This window comes from Sander lucioperca, chromosome 12 (assembly GCF_008315115.2).
Source record: "Sander lucioperca isolate FBNREF2018 chromosome 12, SLUC_FBN_1.2, whole genome shotgun sequence".
Classification (NCBI taxonomy): domain Eukaryota; kingdom Metazoa; phylum Chordata; class Actinopteri; order Perciformes; family Percidae; genus Sander; species Sander lucioperca.
The window spans coordinates 5,362,133-5,383,858 of record NC_050184.1 but is presented as its reverse complement, the minus strand read 5'-3'; the positions used below and the strand labels follow the sequence as shown (position 1 = coordinate 5,383,858).

Sequence of the window (21,726 nt, the reverse complement as noted above, 5' to 3'; positions counted from 1 at the left end):
GCGGAGTAATATGCATTCACATAGGGCCGTTGTTTCAGGAGACAGCAGAAAGTAATACAATTACATTTCTATAGTCGTGGTTTATACATGTTTTTGCTGTTGTGGGAACGTGGATTCAAATGTCGAATAATATAGCGTGTGAGCATAGTGTTGTCAGATAATCCATATGTAGCCTATGTCAGTTAATCAAGTGTTTTGGTGAACGATTGAGACAGCTGACAGTGGGATGTAGTTCTCACAGAATGTTTATTGCATTAACGTTAAAAGTACAAACTTTAATACAAAACATATCAGTCTTCCAGTGCAAGTAATTGGCTTTGAAGCCACTTTCAGAAATACACACATATAATTATACAAAACAAACAAGCTTAAGGACGCAAAAATAATATTAGATATTGCTATAAATACCAAAATAATCTAATACTGTAAAGTGTCTGAACCTGTCAGACCTTAAGAAGTTATGTAGCAAATCTGAAATCCAGATAGCTTTTGATAATATTTTAGTCGTGGTTATGGGTCTCAAATGTTAGACCATAACCAAGCAGTTCACAGACTGAGAGCAAGGCAGTGCCCAAGATCACAACTTGGTTTGCTTTCCTTTGTTCCTTTGAGTTATTTTTAGGCCAATGCTGTATGTTATAGAATTAGCCAAGGTCAATGATGGCAAGTTATTCACATCCCAGAAAGCAAACACATCATACAACAGACACTATACATAAATACTGCTTCACATTCTCCCTGACACCTGCACAGGAGTGAGAAGTAGGTTCTACCACATTAAAGACAATTTTCCAGCTCATCCCAGTTTGTTCATCTCCTCAGTAGTAGTTAGGGCCTGTAGCATCTGTGCACTTGAGGAGGTCATATTTCACATAGCCAACACGATCCACCTGCCTGCGGGAGTTCATACGCCAGTAGAAGCGGTCCCGGCAGAAGTACATGTGACCTAAAGCAGAAATATTTCAATTTGAATCACTAGAATGCAAAATGAGGATTCTTATATGCCACAATCTACTGTAACATGCTACTTATGTTTTATTGAGCTCAGTAGATACATATTTGAAATTACCTTTGTACTGGAACACATCATGAGCATCACTGGGGACACCACCAAAGACCACATCGGTGTATTTGGGGTACCCTTTGTCGATTTTCTGGGCCTTCACGTCAAGCCTGTGTTGATCATAGCAGGGAATGTCGTTAAAATGGCAAAAACAATCTGTTATCTTAAATCACAAACTTTGGTTATGTTGTAAAAAATAAAAATAATAATAAACTTATTTCAACAGTTGACTGGAAAACCGAAGGGGAGGTGGGGTTTAACTGGCTTGGTCAAAACTAATAATTCTCAAAGAAGAGCAGATGGGGTTGAATTTGAGCTGAAAATCTTCCAGTGACAAACATGCTTCCCCATCCAATTTTAACTGACCTCCAGTAGTTCTCCCCACTGAAGAGCAGCACTTTGTCATTCCCCCTCTGCAGTGCTCCCTCCACTTTCTGAATGCTGTCGGGGAGACCGAGCTTCTCAATGCTTCGGGGTCCCAGAACACTCTGCCCTGTGTACACCCAGAATCGGGTCCCTATAGAAAGAAAATGATCATTAGAAAAAAATGTTATGTACTTTTGGCTTAAGTGTTAGAGGTCCCTTATACACAGTATAAAGTTTTATTACCTGAGAAGAAGTACAATTTCTTGGTCAGAATGTTCTCGAAGGCAGAGTCAATGACTGCTGGCAGAGCGGGCCACCTCTCAGAAATAGAAAACGGTCCCTTGACCTGTTCATCGCTTCCGCTAGACATCTTCCAGAAATGTCTGTCGATCAACACATGCAATTACCACATCACTACTGCCGTTTTCTGTTTATGTTGCTGTTTTTAGTTATTTTACAAAGAAGAAGAGACTGATTGGCTTACCCATCCTTGAAGAAATGTAGTTCTCCCTCAATCACAGTGATGGTGTCGAATTTGGTCAACTTGCAGGCATCTTTGGTCGGATCCACAGGTCGTGTGGTGGTAGTGGTGGTGGTGGGTTCTGTAGCGTCAGTCTCATCAGTGTCTGGATAAGGGGTAGTGGTTGGGGTGTAGGGCTGAGGGGGGGTGGGATCAGGGCCTGTTTTGCGTCCTAAAAAAAGACAATTGTGTTGGTTGAGAGAAAGTTTTGAGGAGTTGGAAATAGTAACATTTTGATGTGATTTTGCATGATAACACAGTTTGTCATGACCTTACCATAGAGATATTGAATGCCTTCAATGTCGTCTTCATGCAGGGAGAAGTCTTTCACATAGCTGTACATGGGGTACATGAGAGCGTCTCTTATGTTGGAGTGATCCAGGCCAAGGGCATGTCCAAACTCATGGGCTGCCACCAGGAAGAGACTGTAACCTGGAGCACATACAGTAAATGATATTAATGAATGGCACGGGCAAATACATATAGCATTTTATCTATTCTACTTTCTCTTTCTTATATTCATGTAACTCACCCTGGTCGGGACAGAAGCCCCATTTCTTGTCGTCATCATAGCTGTCAGTGGTACTGCACCACAACTTGCCATCTCCTCGTCCCTCACTTGTGCAGGAGTCATACTCTTTACCCAGGAACACAAAGGGGAAGTGGCAGGGCTCTCCCTCAGAATTTCCACCAATTACAGCGGTGTCTGGCCAAACAAAGACATATCAACAACAGTAAGAAAACAAGCCATTGTGGCAGTACTTCACAGCCCTTATGCATTGCGGTTCCTGTCACTCACCACGACTGGGACAGAATCCATATTTCTTGTCAGTATCAAAGTTGCTTGTGGTGGCACACCAGCGGTAGCCGTCACTGCGACCCTCTGTGGTACAGCTGTCATATTCCTCCCCCAGAAAGACGAAGGGGAAGACACACTCCGCTCCGTCTGCGTTTCCTCCAAATGTGTACAGAACTGTCAGGATAAAAAATAGGGGGAAGGATGAGCGGGTGAAGCGAGTCAGCATGCCTTAAAGCAAATGCCCTCATGTGGCTGATCTCTGACCTATTATTTCCCTTGCAGAATAAATTGTCAATCTTACGTTCGCTTGGGCAAAAGCCAAATTTCTTGTCTCTGTTGTAGTCAGCTGTGGTGGCACACCATGGCAGGTTGTCCGAACGCCCCTCAGTGGTACAGCTGCTGTAGGATTTGCCCTCGAAAGTGAAGGGGAAGTGGCACATGGCACCATCAGCATTCCCATAGCGAGTCTTCACAGCTTAGGTGACAGAAACAAATCATACATTTAATGCAATGTATAAAGTGAACACCGGGGGGAGACAACCTCATAAAATTGTTGGTGGTGGAGTAATATCTTTTGGTATGTCTGATTACCTGGTCCTGTTCCCAGGGTCCAGTACTCATCCTCGTCAAAGTGTGCGTCACCCTGCACACCCTCACCAGGGGGATAAGCATGGGCCAGAAGACCATCCTTACCATCAAATGGGTATGGGTCTCCGTGATCTGAATAAAAGAATAGCACGTTAATCTTTGATTTTAGACTTGTGTTTAGTACAAAATTATAATACAACTATGTGACATCAAGATGAAATGACCACACATATCACATACTGGCTCTTCCAAATGAAATCATGATGTCAGCCGTCCCATCAAAGAGGCGGGTAAAAGTCAGAGGGGCCACATCACTCCACACCTTGAAGGCTCTGGCAAAGGCGTCATCAATCAGAGAGATCTCCATATCTGGAGTATAGCTAAGGATCCTGTGGAGGAAAGCAGAATGAAACTCTAGTTTCAGACTTATAATTGACAATGTCAGTGAAGATATTTGGTGATGTACCTCCATCAGAGATATTCTTCTCTGTGGTGCCTTGTATTACAAAGCACAATCATTATAATGTCTTCAAGTCTATGAACACATTTATTCTCTCCACTTACCTGTAAGTAACATCACGATGGTCCCATTTGAGGTCTCCGTCAAATGTTTGGTAGTTGGCCACATCAGGAACCCCGCAGCGAGGCCGCTTCATGGCATCCAGGGTGGACTCATCCAGCTCTCCAGTCTCCTCCAGCCCCATCTGCCTCTGCATCCTCTTCAAAGCCTTGGAGGTTGACACCATAGACTGGAAGCCACTGCGGTGCAGCGTTTCAATATAGCCAAACTTCTTCAGATAACCCTGACAGGAGAATATGAGAAATCACATGATCTAATGAGTCCAGATGGATGATTATATCATATATTACCTTATGAAGTAAACTTTAGTTTGGAAAACAAATTAAATTCTATTCTAGTGTTTTTGTGACACCTGTTCTCAATGTTACACTGCTACTCGTGTAGCTTAAATTCAGCAGAAACACTTTTTTTTTTTCATTAACATTATGATAGAGATCTGTGTTCAGATAATTACTTCCCTGCACAGCTTGATTGCACACTGTTTTGGGAATTTCAATCCATTAAAGACGAAATGAACCATCTGCTACTTACTTCTGCCAGCTCCATATCAGTCATGTTTTTGATGATGTCTCCTGGGAAGGTGACAAAGACAGACTTGAGGGGAAGGCTCCATCCATCCTGTATGCTTACACTCAAAAATAAACACACAGCTAAAGCACAGCACCTCATGATGAGATATGCTGTAGGTTGCTTTAAAATGTAACAAAAAAAATATATACTAAGAGCCTTGCAGCGAACAAGTGCTCCGTTAGACAAAAAGGATTAAAAAGCTTCTCCGCTGACGATCAGCAGTGTTTCTACTTCAGTGTTGGCTTTCCTCTTTGTTTTGGCTGGTGGCTCTGCTTGTCTCTGCTTTGAGCCCTTGGTTGTGGACCTTGTTTTTATGCAACGTAAAGTCTTAGTCACTTCACCTCATCCCCGCCTACTACTAACCTCAACCCTCCCACTTACATCTTGACAGACAGCATGTTGAATGGACATGGGGAATTTCCAAAATATCCATATTTAGCTTTACCTAACAGCTGGTGAGTGGTTAGCTAATTGTTTTTTTTTTTTGTAGATATTTCAAGCTGGAGGGGGTGAGCAATAGCAGTGGTGGATAAGACCAATTATGGCAAATTATTGTGGTTGCATTATGTTAATAAAGTAAAGCATGCTGCCTGAAAACACACACAAATTATCAACCAAATAACAAATTACTTTGAAAGCTCTTAAAGTTGCTATTATCTTAACCCTTGTGTTGTCTTCCCATCGACCACGCAACTTTTAGTTTTTCTGGGTCCAAATTTAAAATTAAAACTTTTTTTTAACGTTTTGGTTGTCTTTTTTGTTTTAGTCACTTTTTCCCATGTTATTGTTGTTTTTTTTCGACGTTTTTGTCACTTTTCCCAATGTTTTTGTTGGGTTTTTTCTGCACTTTTTCTTTAACGTTTTTGTTGTTTTTTTCCGACGTTTATGAAGTTTTTTCCGATGTCTTTATCACTTTTTTTCCAAGTTTTTTGTCACATTTTCCGATGTTTTTGAAGCTTTTTCAAGTTTTTTCAATGTTCTTTCATAATTTTTTTTCAAATGCTATAAAATAAAGCCAAATGAAAGTAGTGAACTGATCATTTTTTTGCTTATGAAGAGCGTTGTTTGGAACCATCAACATTATTTTTTTTGACAATTTGATTGAAAGAAACCCAAATTTCTGATATAGAAACTTTTTGAAAATGGGTCAAATTTGACCCGAGGACAACATGAGGGTTACGAATTTATATCATCAAAAACCTTCAGGAAATAACCTAAAGAGAGCATAAAGACGATGTTTAGATGCTCAGTATACATTGTCGTTGTCATCCTTTTCATTCATGCAAAAAGCTCTTCTGGACATGTTGATGTATTTTTACCTGAGTACAACACACTCATCATGGGACCAAGCCAGACACTTCTGTTATTTAGATGCTCAAAGTAATGATATAAAAAAGAGTTTGTTCCACCTTTGTACATAAATAGAGATTTGTTTCCTCTTTATCTATAGCTGGATACTGAATAAAATGTCAATCTAGGTCAAGCCAAAATTAGATTCTTACAGAAAAATTGTCTGTTGTTTTATTTTCTAAGATGGCAAACTTTTAATTAAATGTTTTAGTTGTCTGCACTATGACAAATTATTAAGGTGATTAAGAAATCCCTGTGTTGTTAAATATGACTCTTTGCAGTATTATAGTATTGTTGTTGGCCAGAGTTTGGGGAACTACTTGCTTCATCATCACTGCACACTGTTGCTGATGCAACATCTTCAGTGGCTTCATCCCCAAGATGACTCAATTCATTAGCAATGACTCTTCTTTGGCAATTTGGCAATGAGTAGTTGGACCTAATGTTTATGTATTTTCCCGACAAAGCGGATCTTTCTTCTCTATTTCTCATGCACATCTCTATTACAAAACAGTTTAAGCCATGCGTCCAAAACAACAACACAGAAACAACTTTTTATTCTATTTTATTCTAGTACAACTTTTGCTTTGGCTAATCTGTAATCTTGAGAGTACCTACTATGTGCAGTAGTGTGTGTATGCTGGGTATATGTTGATATTTTGAGGTGTGTGAGTATCAAGGTGTCGTGGGCAAGGATGTGTCTCAGCCAGCATATCGTGACTCACTTGCAATCTCACATGAATGGCCAGAACTGCAGATGAGGGTCTTTTTTTAGTGAGCACACTGCTGACCTCCTTTCTACCTGTGCAATCATGTTTACTCAGTTGCTCCGCTGAGTTTTCAGATGCAGAAAAATAAACAACTCTTTTAAACTGATGAGCCAAGTCAAAAAACTCCATTTAAAATAGAGAGGGAAGTACCTGTAAAAGCCCATGTTGAATATTAGTTATACTGTATGTGGCTACAAAAATTTTAGCTGCAATTGAGACTTTATGTATTTGGAGAGCTGAAATCCAGATTCTCTAATGACTTGCCTTTTATGGTCAGAAAATTATGTACCTATCAATATCCTAATGAAGAGGAGGTGTGAAATTTTGGACCTACGGTTTGATGAAGTAGGTGTCCTTCCTCATATTTGAACTATGGTTTCCTGATGAGGTTGATGCTTCATACATTTTGACACATGCATCATTCATCCCACATTTTCTAACTAAGTTGTGACATGTCTAAAAAATGTTGTCATATTCTCTTTTCATTAAGTACTTCCTCTTTGTTCCAACTGTTATTTCTGTTGTTTGTTGTGATTTCCCCACAGAGAGCACCAGCCATGATAATACTTTTTATAGTTAGATCAGTATGTCTACACGGGTGCTATAAAGTTGAACTCTATCGTGTATGCTACCAGTCTTGATAACACACATTCCTCTCCAGATTTTAAAAATGATACTGGCGGGTCAAAACACATTTGTTTGTATGGGGGATTCAACATTTGTAATTTCCTTTATTTTATTATGCTTGTTGCCCGTTTGCTGACTCTCACTTAATTTGCACATTATTCACAAACCCAACACATTGTTGCTGGAAAACAGTGATTCCACTTGAACGTCCTTTGTTTTCCGATATAGACATTTATAACAGACATTTGGTTAACACACAAAGTGCAGAATACCAGCTACAGTGTAATTACATTACACACATTCATATTGTAGGCTAGCTACATGTATTTTTGACCACATGGATTATATTTCTATCTATATATATTTTCTATCCAGCTTCAAGTGCACAAGTCCTCTTTCATTTGATGCAGTTTTTATGGTCATTCAGACACAATCATAAGGTTATTTCTGTTTATATGTGGCTCCTCAGTTGATCCCCAGGCCTCCTTTGAAAACATCTGCCACTGATTTTACGTGGCGTCAAAGGCTTAATGAAAACGGCTCCATGCTTTTTAACAAATGCCACATTTAATTTGATTTGGCACTTTGCATCCAAAAAGACGTCTGGCACAGAACTTACAAACTTACGACAGAAAAATAAAAAAAAATTGTGTGACATACTTCCCAAAATTGCCCTCAATCACAGCACAGCCTGTTGGCACACACCACCACAACCGTATGAGGTGTCCTGCGTCATCAGAGAGCTGGATAATATCATAGTAGAGCAGCAAGACCCTCACAGCTCACATGGGCGGGAGCTTTATGATTAGGTTAGCCATACAACAACAGAGCCATGTACTATCAAAAAGTCATAATTTGTGACCTCTCTATCTTTTTTTCTGGAGCTGCTGAAACACAGTGAGGCAGAACAAGACATTTTAAAGGCATTTTAAAGGGACAGTTCACCTCGAAATATTTATCAATCTAGATTGTTTTGGTGTGAGTTCCCCAGTGTTGGAGATATCGGCCATAGAGATGTCTGCCTTCTTCAACAATGTCTCTATCCAGAAATCATGAACTGGTTACTCAAGATAATCCACAGGTTGTGAGCAGTTTCATGTAGGAACTACTTTCTTTATACCGAACTACACATCACATATCACTGTGCAGAAACTGCTTACAACCTGTGGATTATCTTATTAACCAAGTCATGATTTTGGATAGAGACCTTGCTGTTGAGTATATTTTTTTGGCGCTTTGAGCACCACAAGCCAAGTCTTGTTCCCTTATATTTGAGAGAAGGCAGACATCTCTATGGCTGATGGCTCTAACACAGGGCAACTCACACCAAAATAATCTAGATTGATAAATTGCACTACAGGTAAGAGGAAAAATATGTGTTTTTGATTTTGGAGTGAACTTTCTCTTTAAGGTCAATAATAGCTCAGGGTGAAAACTCTGAAAGCTCAGCATCTTTATGCCCTGATTCTTCAGCTGGGGTAGATTCTTAAGGGTTTCAGTGTTGTACAGCAAGTTTTGCAACTTTGTCCTTAATTGTGCCCTGTTTAGTTTCTACCCTGCCTCGTTAAAGCAAACTGTTTATGTCTTATGGTATGTTTCTAGCAGGCAGTTATAAATGCAAAATTCATTCCTGTCTGCCACAGTTGATGTGGTTTCTTGGCCAACTTCCTCGTTCAGCTGTGTTGTGTTTTATGACGACTGGTTTGTTGACTTTGCGGTGGGACACAGAGACTGTGCAACACACGGAGGTTTTGATGTGGAGGGATTGTTACCCCTTCACCACGTCCAGGTACTTTACCCAGCCCTGCGGAGTCTGCTGTGCCTTGCAGTTATTCTGGGAATAGTTTTGTTTTTATACCCCACTAAACTCCTACAACAGTTTATTTTGGCTTTCCAAGAAGTTTATCTCTGTGTTTCCTTTGTTTTATTTTCGGTCATTCTACGTTGTTCACTTCATTATTACAATAACAATGAACTAAAACAGCAATGAACAGCATGTCTAATGTATTACCTCAGAATATTTGCAACCCTTTTTAATTTGCCAAGATACTATGCATGCTTGTGGGTGAAATTGGCACACAAAGATCCTCAGAGCGCAACAAACTAAAGTTATGACCCAGCTAAAACAAAAACTGATCAAAACAAGCAATCGCCAGGGCGGAAACCATTTTGTGCCCTCCAAGCCCTCAAGTATCACTCATAAAATAGCTTGTCTGTAATGAGTCATAATAAGTCAGCATGATAATATAGACAGAAATAATTGCATATACAAACTTTAAACAGTTGCCATAAAGTTGTGTGCAGCCATATAAATGTAGACGCACAAGAGGCCACAGCTTTGACTCATGTCTCCCTGGAGGGTTACTTCTGCTTCTCCAACATCTAGACTATTAGTCACCTTTGGGAATATTTCTTGCTTACTGTGCCAACACTAGTTCATACAATATTTTAGTGTACAATCTAATAATCTTCTGTAAAGATTAAGAGATAGAAACAATGGATTCCTATTCAGAGTCATACAAATATTACATACATACATAAATATTTACAAGATGTTTAGATGTATTATAGTACTTTCAGATGCTGATAATAATGATCCTCAAAGTGATGTGTCATCCTTGTCACATCCAGCCCAGGATAAACATTGCAAAATACTTTAGGCTAGGTTAAATTAGGTCAGCCAAAGATTACTTGAAGATACTGTGACAAAACTAAATGTAAATAATGGTTGTGTTGATCTTATTCTCTTGACACCTTGTATCAGTCTTAAAACGTCATCTGGCTTACATTAGCAGAAAACAACTTTTCTTAATCTTAATGTGAGGAAATGAAGTTCCACCTCGCTGCCAGGGATCAAAGCAAAGTGCCATGTCAAGTTGACCAAAGCTGGTAAAAATGCATGTCATATAAACCATTACTGCTTATCACTGTTTTCTTTCCCATTGCTCTGGCACCAAGCCTTTGGTGGCAACCGCAGACCAACAATGCACATTTCCTCTGTATCCACTCAGGTACTCTACAGGATTGGGACACTTTGGTACTGATGAGTGAAACAGGATATGACAGAAAGTCCTGGAAGCATTTGTACTGATGTTTTGCAATGACTTTTTATGGATACATACATGATTGTCACATTCTTGCTGCTTTGTTGAGTAACTTGTGGCTTTATGAGAACCAAACATATCGTCTTAGTTGTGTGCACATGGTTCACCTGTGTGAGAAATTATACCATGACAGAAGTTATTGAGGGATATATATACACACACATATATTTGGCATTCTCTACCTCTATGGGATAGCGACAGTAGATAGATGACAGGAAATAAGAAGAGTGTGAGATGGGGAATGACATGCAACAGAGATCTGGGGACGTTGTGGTTCATGTTTGGCGCCTTAACCCCTTTTAGGCCACCCCAGGGAGGTATAAGTTAAAGTGATACTGTAGACAATTTGTAATTATATAATATCACTAAAAAAACAGCAGGCGGGTTTGGCCAAGAGCCATGCATGAGGGTAGACTGCGTCTGCTGAGGCGTGGGCTGCCACTGCAGAGCAAGTCCAGGCAGGCGGAGTTGTGTTGAAATTATGGACAGCCATCTTTCACCACCACCGTTAAAAGCTAATTACTGCCAGTCATAAGCAGTGGCCTTTATAGGCGTTCCATCCTCTGCCATCCAAAGCACAGCCACAGGGAGTGACAGCATGGACCACGATGGGAGCTCTGATTGCACCAAATATTATTATGGCTTGTTTAACTGCATATGGAGCAACGCCTCCACAATGTTTTAAAGAGTTGTTTTCAAAATCTGCCACGACCGACAGATGGCCTGTAAACCAAACCAAAAAAGTGCTTTGTTACAGATAGGCATTTTGTGTTATGGTAAAGAGTCATGTATGTTGAAGTCCATTCAACAGGGTTTTAAAACCACCAGCTCAGAAAACAGTAAAAAGGGATGGGAATTTCCCCTTCCTGATAAAGGACAAGCAGCTGATAGCAGGCGGGAAGTGAGTCAGGCTCTGCACTTCAGCTGCCTCTGCACACTTTGGTTCAGACTTGTTGAGGCAGGCAATTATCCCTCCTTTTGATGTGTGTTTGCTGGGGTTTGAGCTTTCTGTTACCATGCGGGGTTGCCGGAGTTTGAACTCGCATGGCCTAAGTTAAATGCAACATTTCCCTCTAGGACAAAAACCCAGATCATTGCGCACACACTGTGTCATTTTCCCGTAATGCAGCAAAACAACTTTAACCCTGACATTACTGTTAGTGGTTATACATTTGCTGATGACTGCCTGTGTCACAAAAGTGGACAGCAATAGATCTAGCATTATATTATCTCAAGCATAGCATTTTAACCATAAGTAGCCTCTTTAAAATGTCTGAGGAACACAGTAAAAAACTAAAAACTGATTTCACAGTATGTTTATATAAAGTAGTATATTATATAAAGTAGGCTAATTAAAATGAGCTCCGGGTGATGAACACATTAATGCATCAATAATTATTATCCAGTAATATTATATACATTATTCTAAAATGGATCATTCTGCAAAATGAGTACTTTGAGTTTGGTACTTTAAATATATTTTGATGTTAATACTTTTATTTACTTAAGCTTTTGAATGCATGACTTTTACTTGTAACAGATTCTTTTTACACTGTAGTATGTACTTACTATACTGTAGTAGTACTTTTACTTCAGTACCATATCGGAATACTTCTTCCGCAGGTACATTATATTGAAGTTCATAAGAGAAACATTATTTTGGCACAATGACAGCTTGTGTGTGAGGGGTGGTGATGGCGCAGTGGATATGACACATGCCTGGGAGACCTGGGTTCGAATTGCACTGCGATACATCAACCAATGTGTCCCTGAGCAAGACACTTTACCCCTAGTTGCTCCAGAGGTGTGCAACCTCTGACTTATACAGCAATTGTAAGTCGCTTTGGATAAAAGTGTCAGCTAAATGAAATGGAATGTAATCTGTTGATGTGGGAACTACATACCTTTAGGATCTCTGTGAGATAATCAACAACTTCAAACAAATGTTTCATGCTCACGAATCTAGAATTATTAAAAGAAATGTTGCTTATGATAGAAATAGTTGATAAATTATCTTGCCAATTCTACTGTGCATTCTTTAAACTGCAAGTTTTTACTATACATAATTGTATAAAACAGATGATTATAATGGGGTGCACTTAATTCTATTATTGAGGAAAATTATTGAAATTTATAATCTTGTGGATTCATGTTGTTTCTGAGCAACATGTGGCTGAATTATGTATTGAATCTAATGTGCAAATGCATGCAGTGGAGTTTTTGTTTTGGCTCTTTCATCCCTGCTTCATGAGCTAATTCTAGTGTCTTGAGGATATTAATCTGCCAAGCAGGTCTTTGGAGCTGCCATCAGAAGATTTTAAATGCAAGTCTATGGACACTGAAAGGCCCATCAGGACCTGGGGGAGAAGCTTAATGAAGGAACCAGATGTGACCTTAGTACCCTCCACCACAGACTGCCACCAAAGTGAGTACTCCTCCTGCACACTTTTAATCAAACATACCAAAATATTCTTTACCAGCAGGTGGCAGTCTGTCATAAGAACTGTCAATGACGCCAAAAGAGGGTTAGGAAAAACGTTCTGGTGAAATGCAGCATCAATCTTTAACAGCCAGTATAAGGAAAACCTCTCTTTTACAAGGGAAGTTGATTATGCTACTTAACAAAGCATAACATAACTGCTCGATATCTGCTCGATCTGCTCCATAAAACTTATTTTTTAAATGAAATCCTGGGACCATTATTTGCATCTTCTCTAAAGTCTGGGTTCACACAGCAGCCAATCTCCCCCAACGTTTTACAACCTTAGCTTCTGTTTTTTTCAAAATACCTCCTGAGGCAGAGATTTGATAAAAAATTAGCTAAAATATTGATGTTGTTCTAATAAGCCTGAATCATCGATTGTTGGGGAAAATTAGTGTTATTTGTAGAACCTTAATGCTGTTTTATTGAAGGGTTGTCACACATGCTGTGAGCCCTTATTGCTGTTTTCAGTGAGTGGGAGGAAACCGTTTCTGAAGCATTGTAAAAGATTATTGATTGCAGCACCTTTAGGTTAAATTCACAGCTGAAGAAGATCAGGCAGTTCATCTGCTCTGTGTAATTGCTTTGCTATATTGTAACTGTTGATCTAAAATCTGTTCCATATCATTATATCTTAATAGGCCGTGTTCAGTTGTTACTGCATGCAAATTTTCCATCTGCTGCAAATTTGCACCCACTCTTTTTTTGTGTGCATCTTCGCATTTTTATGCACATCAGTTTGGATGCAGCCTTTCATTAGCTGCTATGCCAACTAGGAATTGATGTTCCCACATTGCTGTATCATAACACAGATTGGTATGACCCAGATGCTCTTTCAGCAAAGGCAGAATTGGTGGCCTTGTTTTATGACTGATTGCTTTCCTGTAAAATCACATATGCAGAAGAATGCCTACAATCAGCCGTATGTGATGTGATGGTGGACATTGTTCTGTGCTTTACTATATAACACCATCATACTGTAGTGCTTCTTTTACGTGTGTGTTATCCTTCCTTTGTCCCTTAAAGCTCTGCATTGCAGCTGTGTTACAGCTGTTCCCTAAGACAGATGTTGTGGTATATAAAGTGTTCTGACAAGGAGGCTTGTTTTTCCTGTTGTGCAGCAGCACCAGGGGCACAACACCCTTGCTTATTCATGACGCCAGATCAGAGCCCAGGTAGATCAAACTGCTCCTCCATTTTTAATGAAAAAAGCCCTTTACTGGGACATAAATATCGTGCAATGCATTTCCCCATCAGCCTGCCCTATAGTGGAAGTACAGGGAGTCTTTCCCAGATTGGAAGGTTGTTGTCGGTTAGATCTTCAGCTAATGTACAGAACTAAATATTGACCTGAAACATGGTTGAAACAAACCATTCTGAAGTAATATTATTAATATTATTATCCAAATAGGTGCACTTCACCAGAAGGGACCATGGCAGGCACACTGGAGGACACTTACTCTCTTTATTTATTACAATATTTTGATATTAGTTTGTATTTATTACCAAACACATCACTACCACATTCACATTTTCCAGAGAATTTCCCTCGCAAATGTTTACCAAGCCATGTACCTCATCTAATGCAAATATAACAGATATAGATGTGTCACAACATAAAACACAAAGTTGCTCCACCCTGAACCTGGTTACACCGCAGAACAGGATTATGAAGCGGTAGAAAGAGAAGCCCCTCTCCTTCCCTCGGGATATGCGGTTAGCACCCACATTAGCCCCAAGGACAGTAGGTCGCTGCAGGGAAAGGTCACCCATGCTGTTCTGTTGGAAATACAAAGCTGAAGCCTCTTTCGACTTGATATTCAATCCTTCCTTGAAACTCAGCATCTTTGCCCAGGAAACCAAGCCAACATGATAAGAATAGCCTCCAAGACTGAATAAGTGTTAAACTGTATGTAAAACATTCCTAATATCGAACCAGACTATTGATTTATAAAAGCTTTCTGCTCAGCACTATATCATATGAACGTGCACATATAATGTATTTTCTGCTGCAAGTTGTATCTGAAAGAGGAGACTGAAGTGAATCTGTTGGCAACTTGAGAGATGGAGACCTCACACAGCGAAAGCGAGCAGCAGTACTCACTAGAATAACATGGTCATTCCAGGAACTTTATACATCGCCAAATATCAAAGGAACTTATACACTGAGGGAAGAAATGGGTTGTCAGAGCTGCGACAACTCTCAAATGTTATCTAAGAGCCACTCGCTGCATTATTGCAGCGGTAATGAGAATTTTGTCAGCGCTGCCAAGCTGCAGCAAGGTACCAATAGAAAGTTGAGATATCCGGGGCTTGCTGTGGAATAATTACAGCTGAGCAAGTGATGACTTGTCAAGAGGGCTTTATAGGTAGAAAATAACTGAATAGGTACACTTGAGTATATCCTCAGTTAACATACAGGAAGTGCTGACCATGTGAGGAAAGTAGGGATTGATAACGGCTGTTAGCGCCTACCTGTAAACCTGCAATATCTGTTTTTTTGTCCACTTAGGGGAAGCAGGAACAAGATGTAAAGGCAACATTAACATATTGTCACCGTTTAAGTCGATATGGGAAAATTGTTAGCAAACAGCTGTTTATTACAACCAGCAGATACAGAGCAAAATAAAGCATTCATTTGGAGTCATGTTTATGGCCAGGTTATGAATGCAAGTCCAATATTCACTCTTGAGAAAAATGCTCAAATTTCATCACCAGCTAGGTGCTGAGGTTGTCTGAAATAGCAGCCTGCTTCAGCTGGAAAGATGAGATGAGAGCGCTGAGACTAAACCAAATCAGTTTGCTGGCCCCAAAACCAAAACAATGAGCTGAAAGACGCTATAAACCTTTATAGAGCTAAGGGGACCTGTAGATTAAGGAGGATACAAAGGTCAGGATTTTGACACCAACATCTGGGCTTTGCATCCAGACTCCCTGTCTGTGGTTACGTTCAGAGAAGATCGTTGTTTTGGCAGATATTGTATTGCCGTATTGGATATTTTGGTGGAAAACAAATTAAATATATTGTCAGTGAACATTTTCTTATACGTTTAGTATCAACATTTCTGTGACTTGACATTTCCACATTAATGTTAATAGAAAACATAATCCAGGTGCCATTATGGTTGCTGTTAATGTTGCAAATTAGTAGTATATAAACGTAATCTCTTGGAGACACGGTTGGACAGTATGCACAGTAGTCACATTTGCACCAGAAGTCATTCTAACTATGAAATAATATAATAATATCACAAATATGTATAATTCTCTATTCTATTAGAATAAAAACTGTAAACATAGGTTTTAAATATCATTACCTAAAGGAACATTATGTTATACATTTATTTATCCTCTTTATCCTTAAGTATGTGTTATGTATGAGGCAAATCAAGGTATTGCTACTGCAGATTGCATTAAGGATTCTGCCTTCTCGGCGGCAATGTGATCATCAAAATGTTCATTGCCAAATGTTCGTTTCCGAGAGATGCTCGTCAAGACTGCAATGGAAAATGTCGTAATCTTATATAAGAGATTGTCACCCACTTAAGAGAACATCAGTGAACTAACTTGGCCAGAGCTCTGAGTCTTTACAAGAGACAAAACAGAATTACTTTACATTCTCAAACAGTGTTTTTATGTCAGTGGCATTGAACATTGTTTAATTACGACAGTTTGGCATTATGCAAAATGTTGAGCTTACAGTGTAGTTAAGATACTCACAATCTTTTGGTTGTCTTTTCCAGTCTAGTCCATACTACAAACTAATTAAAATACTGAGTAAGGCCATGAAAGCCACTGTTCCTAGTGGTAAATTGTGTTATGGTTATCATATGTCCATTTAGTGAAAAAAGAAGAAGGAAAACCCAGCTCCCAGCACCAGCTGGCATGGAGGCTGGATAAACATGAGCTTTAAGTGCATCTCGTCTTTCTTCCACATGAGTAGCTGTGGTTCTGCAGACGCGAGTCTCCTGCACGCAGCTTCTAAAAGGTTAAAACCTCCCATTCCCTCCAGCCGCTTGCTTCTTATCCCTGTCCATCTCCTCAGTAATGGATCAGTGCTGCTGGGTCCACTGAGGGACTCGGCTCTAGTGGAGAATAGTTAAGAGATTACGAAACCCTTCTATTAGCACACACGCACACAGCGTTGCTGCAAAAATCTCTCCCATAGTTCTGCTTGCGCTACTGTTGTGCGATTAAGACCCTGAAGAAGAGCTCAGCGTTCAAAGCTGTGCTGCTGTAGTCTCTTATTTACATTACCATTACATTCATATTCTTCAACCACTGTCAGTATAAACAAGTTATAACATTTGATAATCTGACACTGACCAACCACAATAACTTATAATAACATAACATATAATAACATTTTGTGTCGTTCACACCAACTGTTCGATCATAATGAACAGTTAAAAGCTTGTCTTCAGTCTGTTACTTAGACAGTCACTTTCAAAAAGACTTCCATTATTGCAAGTTAATAGATAACCTTTTGTTCAGATAACGTTTTTTGCTCACTAAATCCACTCCTCCTGAGTAAAGATAAATGATCTTCCAGTATTTGAATAAATGATCGTCTCAGTCACTAGAGCATCGTAGGACATGATGCTCCTCATTAGACTACATTCAACTAAGGAGAGAACCAATGCTCGTGCACTGTTCATTACTTTCCCAGCCAGCGATCAGCTCTGTTCCTTGGCTTAGACTGCATTGTGCTTCAGTAAGGGTGGATGTTCTTTAGATTGTTGGGGTGTTTCGGTCCTATGGTCCTGCTGCTGCTGCTCAGGTGGTGTTGGCTGTTGTGAATTAGATTTTTGGATTTCCTTCTGAGGGGGCTGTGGTGGTGTAGCCTGCTGTGGCTCTGGATTGGGCATCTCTTTCCTGTCGCTGGGCTGAATCTCCAGAGCTGGTGTGTCCTTGCAGCAAAAGTATTGCTGCCAGATTTTCCTGAAGGCCGTGCGGAACTTTTTAATACGGAAAGCGTAGATAATTGGGTTGACAGCAGAGTTGCCATGGGTGAGCAGGATGGCGATATAGAGGAGGACTATGGGTTTCTCACTATCAGGGCAGAAAAGCGTGATGCAGTTGATGATGTGGAGGGGGAGCCAGCTGATGGCAAAGAGAAAAAGAACCAGAGCCAGAGATTTAGCCAGATTCAGCTCCTTGTCATAGTACTTGTTGGGGTCTGTGTGACTGGTGGTGAACTTCTTATTGTTAAGCTGCTTGTGGATCACATAGAAGATCTCTGCGTAGATGACCAGCATGAACAGCAGCGGCGGCAGCACCCAGCCAAAAAAGTTGAAATAGACCATGTAGTCCATGCTGATGACGGTCTCGAACTGGCAGGTGATAATGAGATCAGAGCTGATGGAGCCGTTCTGCTGGAGGCGCTTCAGGTTGTTCCAGCCTAACATGGGGGTGAGCCCCACGATGAAGGCCACCGTCCAGCATATCACCACTGCCAGCCCCGCTCGCCGAGGGGTCACCACTCGCTTGTACCTGCAGACAACACAGTATAATGTCAGCACTTTCTCTCACAGCGCTGTCAGGACATGCAGGCTTTATTTACTTTATTTTTCATTTTGTCAGTGTCCTTGGGCTGACAAAAGGTGTGATTCAGAAAAAAGAGTTACCATTCAAACCAAAAGCCCCTGGACATGTTACACACATTTCCTTGCAGCACATATTTCCACTCGAACAGCACAGTGTCGGCAAACCCTTATCAGTTAACCTTGCCCCTTGCAGCACTGCTGCTTTTGATGCTTCTTTTGTTCAAGGAAAACTGAAATATAGTTCTTACAATTGGCTCAATATTATCTACTAATTTATTACAGCGGTACAGTGGACACAAGCTGCAGGACTTGACACACTACAACAGGCTTTACAGGTTTGGCTTTTTCATTGTTTATAGTGTCTTATGGATAAGAAGACAGAGGTAGAAGAAGGTAAAAGGTGCAGAGGCTGTAAAATCGTATCACTACTGTCCATATCACCAATAAATGTACAGAGAGACTCAGCCTGAGGCAGGGAAACAGCTACCTAATCCAGCTCATGTTGCTCCCTTTCGGATAACTAATAATTTATAGTGACAACGTCTGTTGTAGTAATTGTATTAGCATTACAATAACATGACCTTTGATGTAGTGGAGTCTGAAGCAAAACACAACCCTGCAATTTAGCCCGGTGCCATGTCTTGGATTGGTATCAATCAGGGATGTATGCATAAGTTAGGTCTGTGTCTGAAGCATGGCAAGCAGATCATTATTCACACACTGAGCTTGGGAACTGGTCTGCTTAGAAGAGATCAGATAATAATCTAACAGCATGGAGTGTGGGAGGGGGGAGAAAATCCTCCCTCTTGTGGGAAAGGAGTGGCAGTAGCAACTGCTTAGTGAGAGAATTTCTGATTTAAACAACACAAGGACTCACCGTAAAAGTTGTTGTAGCAAACACCATTAAGCTTGGGTGGTTTTATAAGTAATAAAAAGCTTAGGAAGGAAGATTTAGTTGAGTCTTAGACAGGAGATTACAGTTCAAGGCTATCAGACAATATAAATTCCCCTCTTCTACTAAGCCTATCTTTTCAGCCTTTATAGCACCGCTGCTTAGTCTTTTGTTTCAGCCTGGACTCATAAACCACTGGTGGCATCAAATACAAAGAGAGATTTGGAATCATTGACAGCAAACCTGACCTTTGTTGTGCCCTAGAGGAACACAGAAACACATTTTTCCTACAGCCATCATACTAATTCTGTCCCTGTGCTACTCTTCCACACATATTAGCATCTCTCAGGACAGAGAGATTAATAAAAAGCTGTTGGTTGATCAACTGTGACCTGGTTAGCTGTCATGTCAGTACTGGTGAGACAAATCTGCTATATGCATATAAAAGGGAATGGCAGTATGGAGGCATCATGTGAAGTGAAACAAGACCCATGAGGAAAGCAATGCCCATGAGCACAGCACTGGAGCTGTAGTGACTTCTGCTAAAACACTGTCATCATCAGCACCATTCTTATCAACCTCACTGTCACGTTTCCACGTGGCCTCTCTTCATTTTCATGTTGCGAAAAACCTCATTACCTGGTCGGGATCTTGACCCTGAGATAGCGGTCAATTGCAATAGCCAGTAGGGCCAGGATTGAACTTTGCGTCAACACCAGCACCGTGCAAGCTACGAGCAGGCAGCTGTAAAAGTGAGTTTGGAGTCCGATGCTGATAGTAATGGCCAAAGGGATGACGAGGGCTCCCACTGCAATATCCGCCAGAGCCAGGGAGACGATGAAACAAAACGTGTTATCTCGTAACGACTTATTAATTTTCACCGCCCAAACCACCATCACGTTACCGATTACAGACGCGACTGCAATCAGCACCTCCATTCCTATGTAGAGCGACTGCGCTGATAAAAGTGTTACGGGCATCCTTGCAGATGATTCTGTCATTGATAAGAACAGGATTTCAGTGAAGCAGTCTTAAGAGAAGCCAACAGAACAGTCCTTTGTTATTATTTGTTTTTCTCACTACAGTATTTTCCAAATGAGATGTGCGTCCATCAGTTTCACGGTGCCCACATTCTCCTGGTACCAGATAAGTTGCAAGAAAAAAATCGAGTTATTTTGAGGGGAAGAAGCACGTTAAACAGCAGCGTATAGGCTATCTAAGCACGATGTTTTTTCCTTTGGAGCAGGTGTTGTGGTCCGGTGGCTGTTGTGCATTGCTCCTGCTTTGTGCCCTGCGCCTCCACTTGGCTGAATACACCTGCTCCTAAGGAGAGACGCATCCTTCCCACACTCTCCTATTTATCCAAGCGGGCGCTTCATCTTCATCAGTCTACGTTTTCATTTAACAAAGCGGGTTTTAACAAAAAAAAGCTATCTTTTGGATGAACGCGCGCAGTTGCAGCTCCTGCGCAGGCGGCTGCTCCCTCTTTCTCTCCCCCTCACTGTGCTTCCAGTAAGAGCAATAATGCTGTTGACGAATAGCTGAGTGATTTTCTCGCCTTTCTTTTGTTCCATTCAGATGCGTTGTCTTTGTTTCGGTAAAATATATAATCTTGGTTTCATTTGGAGTCCATCTATTTCCTATGGGTGCGACTGCTTTATTTTCAATGCAGAAATTATTAAATGCCGCTGTAGCTTAAAGCGGGACCGTCCCAAGGAAGGCAGGTGCAGAGGTGATTTGAACTCACGATCATTTTCTATCTTATGCCAGGCACGCCTTTCTCCCACGTCCTTACAAATGCTAATGGACCTTGCTCGGTTGCCTATTGTTCTGATAAGAGGTAAGGCAGTGTACTGCCACAGCTGACAGGCAAATAACACAGATAAAGCTATGAAAATGGCAATCCCTAGTGATAAGGGACTAGGAAAACAGTGGCACAATTATGGAAGTGCACAATACAAATCCCACCGTTTGTCAACATACACTTCATTTGATTAAAAACACCTCTAAGAAGCATATCTACAAATAGATATTCAGGTCATTCTAAATATACTCATGTGCCTCAGACTTCAAAGACTTCAGCTCTGAGCCTGAGCCCATGCTGTATCCTCCAAACTAATAAGAAACATATTACAACATAACTGGAAACCTTATTGACTGATTTTGATCTATTGATCAGCCTCAAAATGATATTTCCTGCCACCTGACTTTGAGCATTCAAAAGCAGGATCCCAGTGACACAACAACTTGTCCTGACGCTTTCTGAGAACCACACAATGACCCTTGAGCAGCCAAGCATACAGGAGTGACAGGCAGCTGCGTGAGCTCTCTGACCATTGCAGGATCTCTATTTTCACATTCGAGCAGGAATGCCTGTGTAGACTGAATGTGAAGGCCAGATGGTGCACTGCGCTCACTCACTGTAACTTATGTAATATGGAAGAAGGCAGGTGGAAGTCCTGGATTTCA

At 40.6% G+C, this 21,726-nt stretch overlaps 2 protein-coding genes across 2 annotated transcripts; both read right to left on the bottom strand.

The window, feature by feature from the left end:
• Nucleotides 1-227: 227 nt before the first annotated feature.
• On the bottom strand, nt 228-4,782 carry mmp9 (matrix metallopeptidase 9). The gene is made up of 13 exons (XM_031286270.2): nt 4,448-4,782; nt 3,901-4,139; nt 3,577-3,725; nt 3,340-3,468; nt 3,050-3,223; nt 2,749-2,922; nt 2,482-2,655; nt 2,226-2,381; nt 1,914-2,121; nt 1,673-1,812; nt 1,430-1,580; nt 1,070-1,173; nt 228-946 (listed from the first exon to the last, which is right to left on the bottom strand). The coding sequence occupies exons 1-13, from the start codon at nt 4,583-4,585 to the stop codon at nt 819-821; spliced, it is 2,064 nt and encodes a 687-aa protein (XP_031142130.1). The 5' UTR covers nt 4,586-4,782; the 3' UTR covers nt 228-818.
• An 11,652-nt stretch (nt 4,783-16,434) lies between these two features.
• Nucleotides 16,435-21,111, bottom strand: adora1b (adenosine A1 receptor b). The gene is made up of 2 exons (XM_031286771.2): nt 19,897-21,111; nt 16,435-18,312 (listed from the first exon to the last, which is right to left on the bottom strand). Exons 1-2 carry the CDS (start codon nt 20,256-20,258, stop codon nt 17,514-17,516), a joined length of 1,161 nt encoding a protein of 386 aa, XP_031142631.1. The 5' UTR covers nt 20,259-21,111; the 3' UTR covers nt 16,435-17,513.
• Between the last annotated feature and the right edge of the window lie 615 nt (nt 21,112-21,726).

Excerpts from the sequence above, each read along its gene's own strand:
- mmp9 (XM_031286270.2), bottom strand. The coding sequence starts at position 4,585 with ATGAGGTGCTGTGCTTTAGCTGTGTGTTTATTTTTGAGTGTAAGCATA. Across the intron at positions 2,122-2,225 it reads AGGCATTCAATATCTCTATG|GACGCAAAACAGGCCCTGAT; the intron begins GTAAGGTCATGA and ends GTCTTTTTTTAG. Across the intron at positions 947-1,069 it reads TGATGTGTTCCAGTACAAAG|GTCACATGTACTTCTGCCGG; the intron begins GTAATTTCAAAT and ends TTTCTGCTTTAG.
- adora1b (XM_031286771.2), bottom strand. The coding sequence starts at position 20,258 with ATGACAGAATCATCTGCAAGGATGCCCGTAACACTTTTATCAGCGCAG. Across the intron at positions 18,313-19,896 it reads AGGGTCAAGATCCCGACCAG|GTACAAGCGAGTGGTGACCC; the intron begins GTAATGAGGTTT and ends TGTTGTCTGCAG.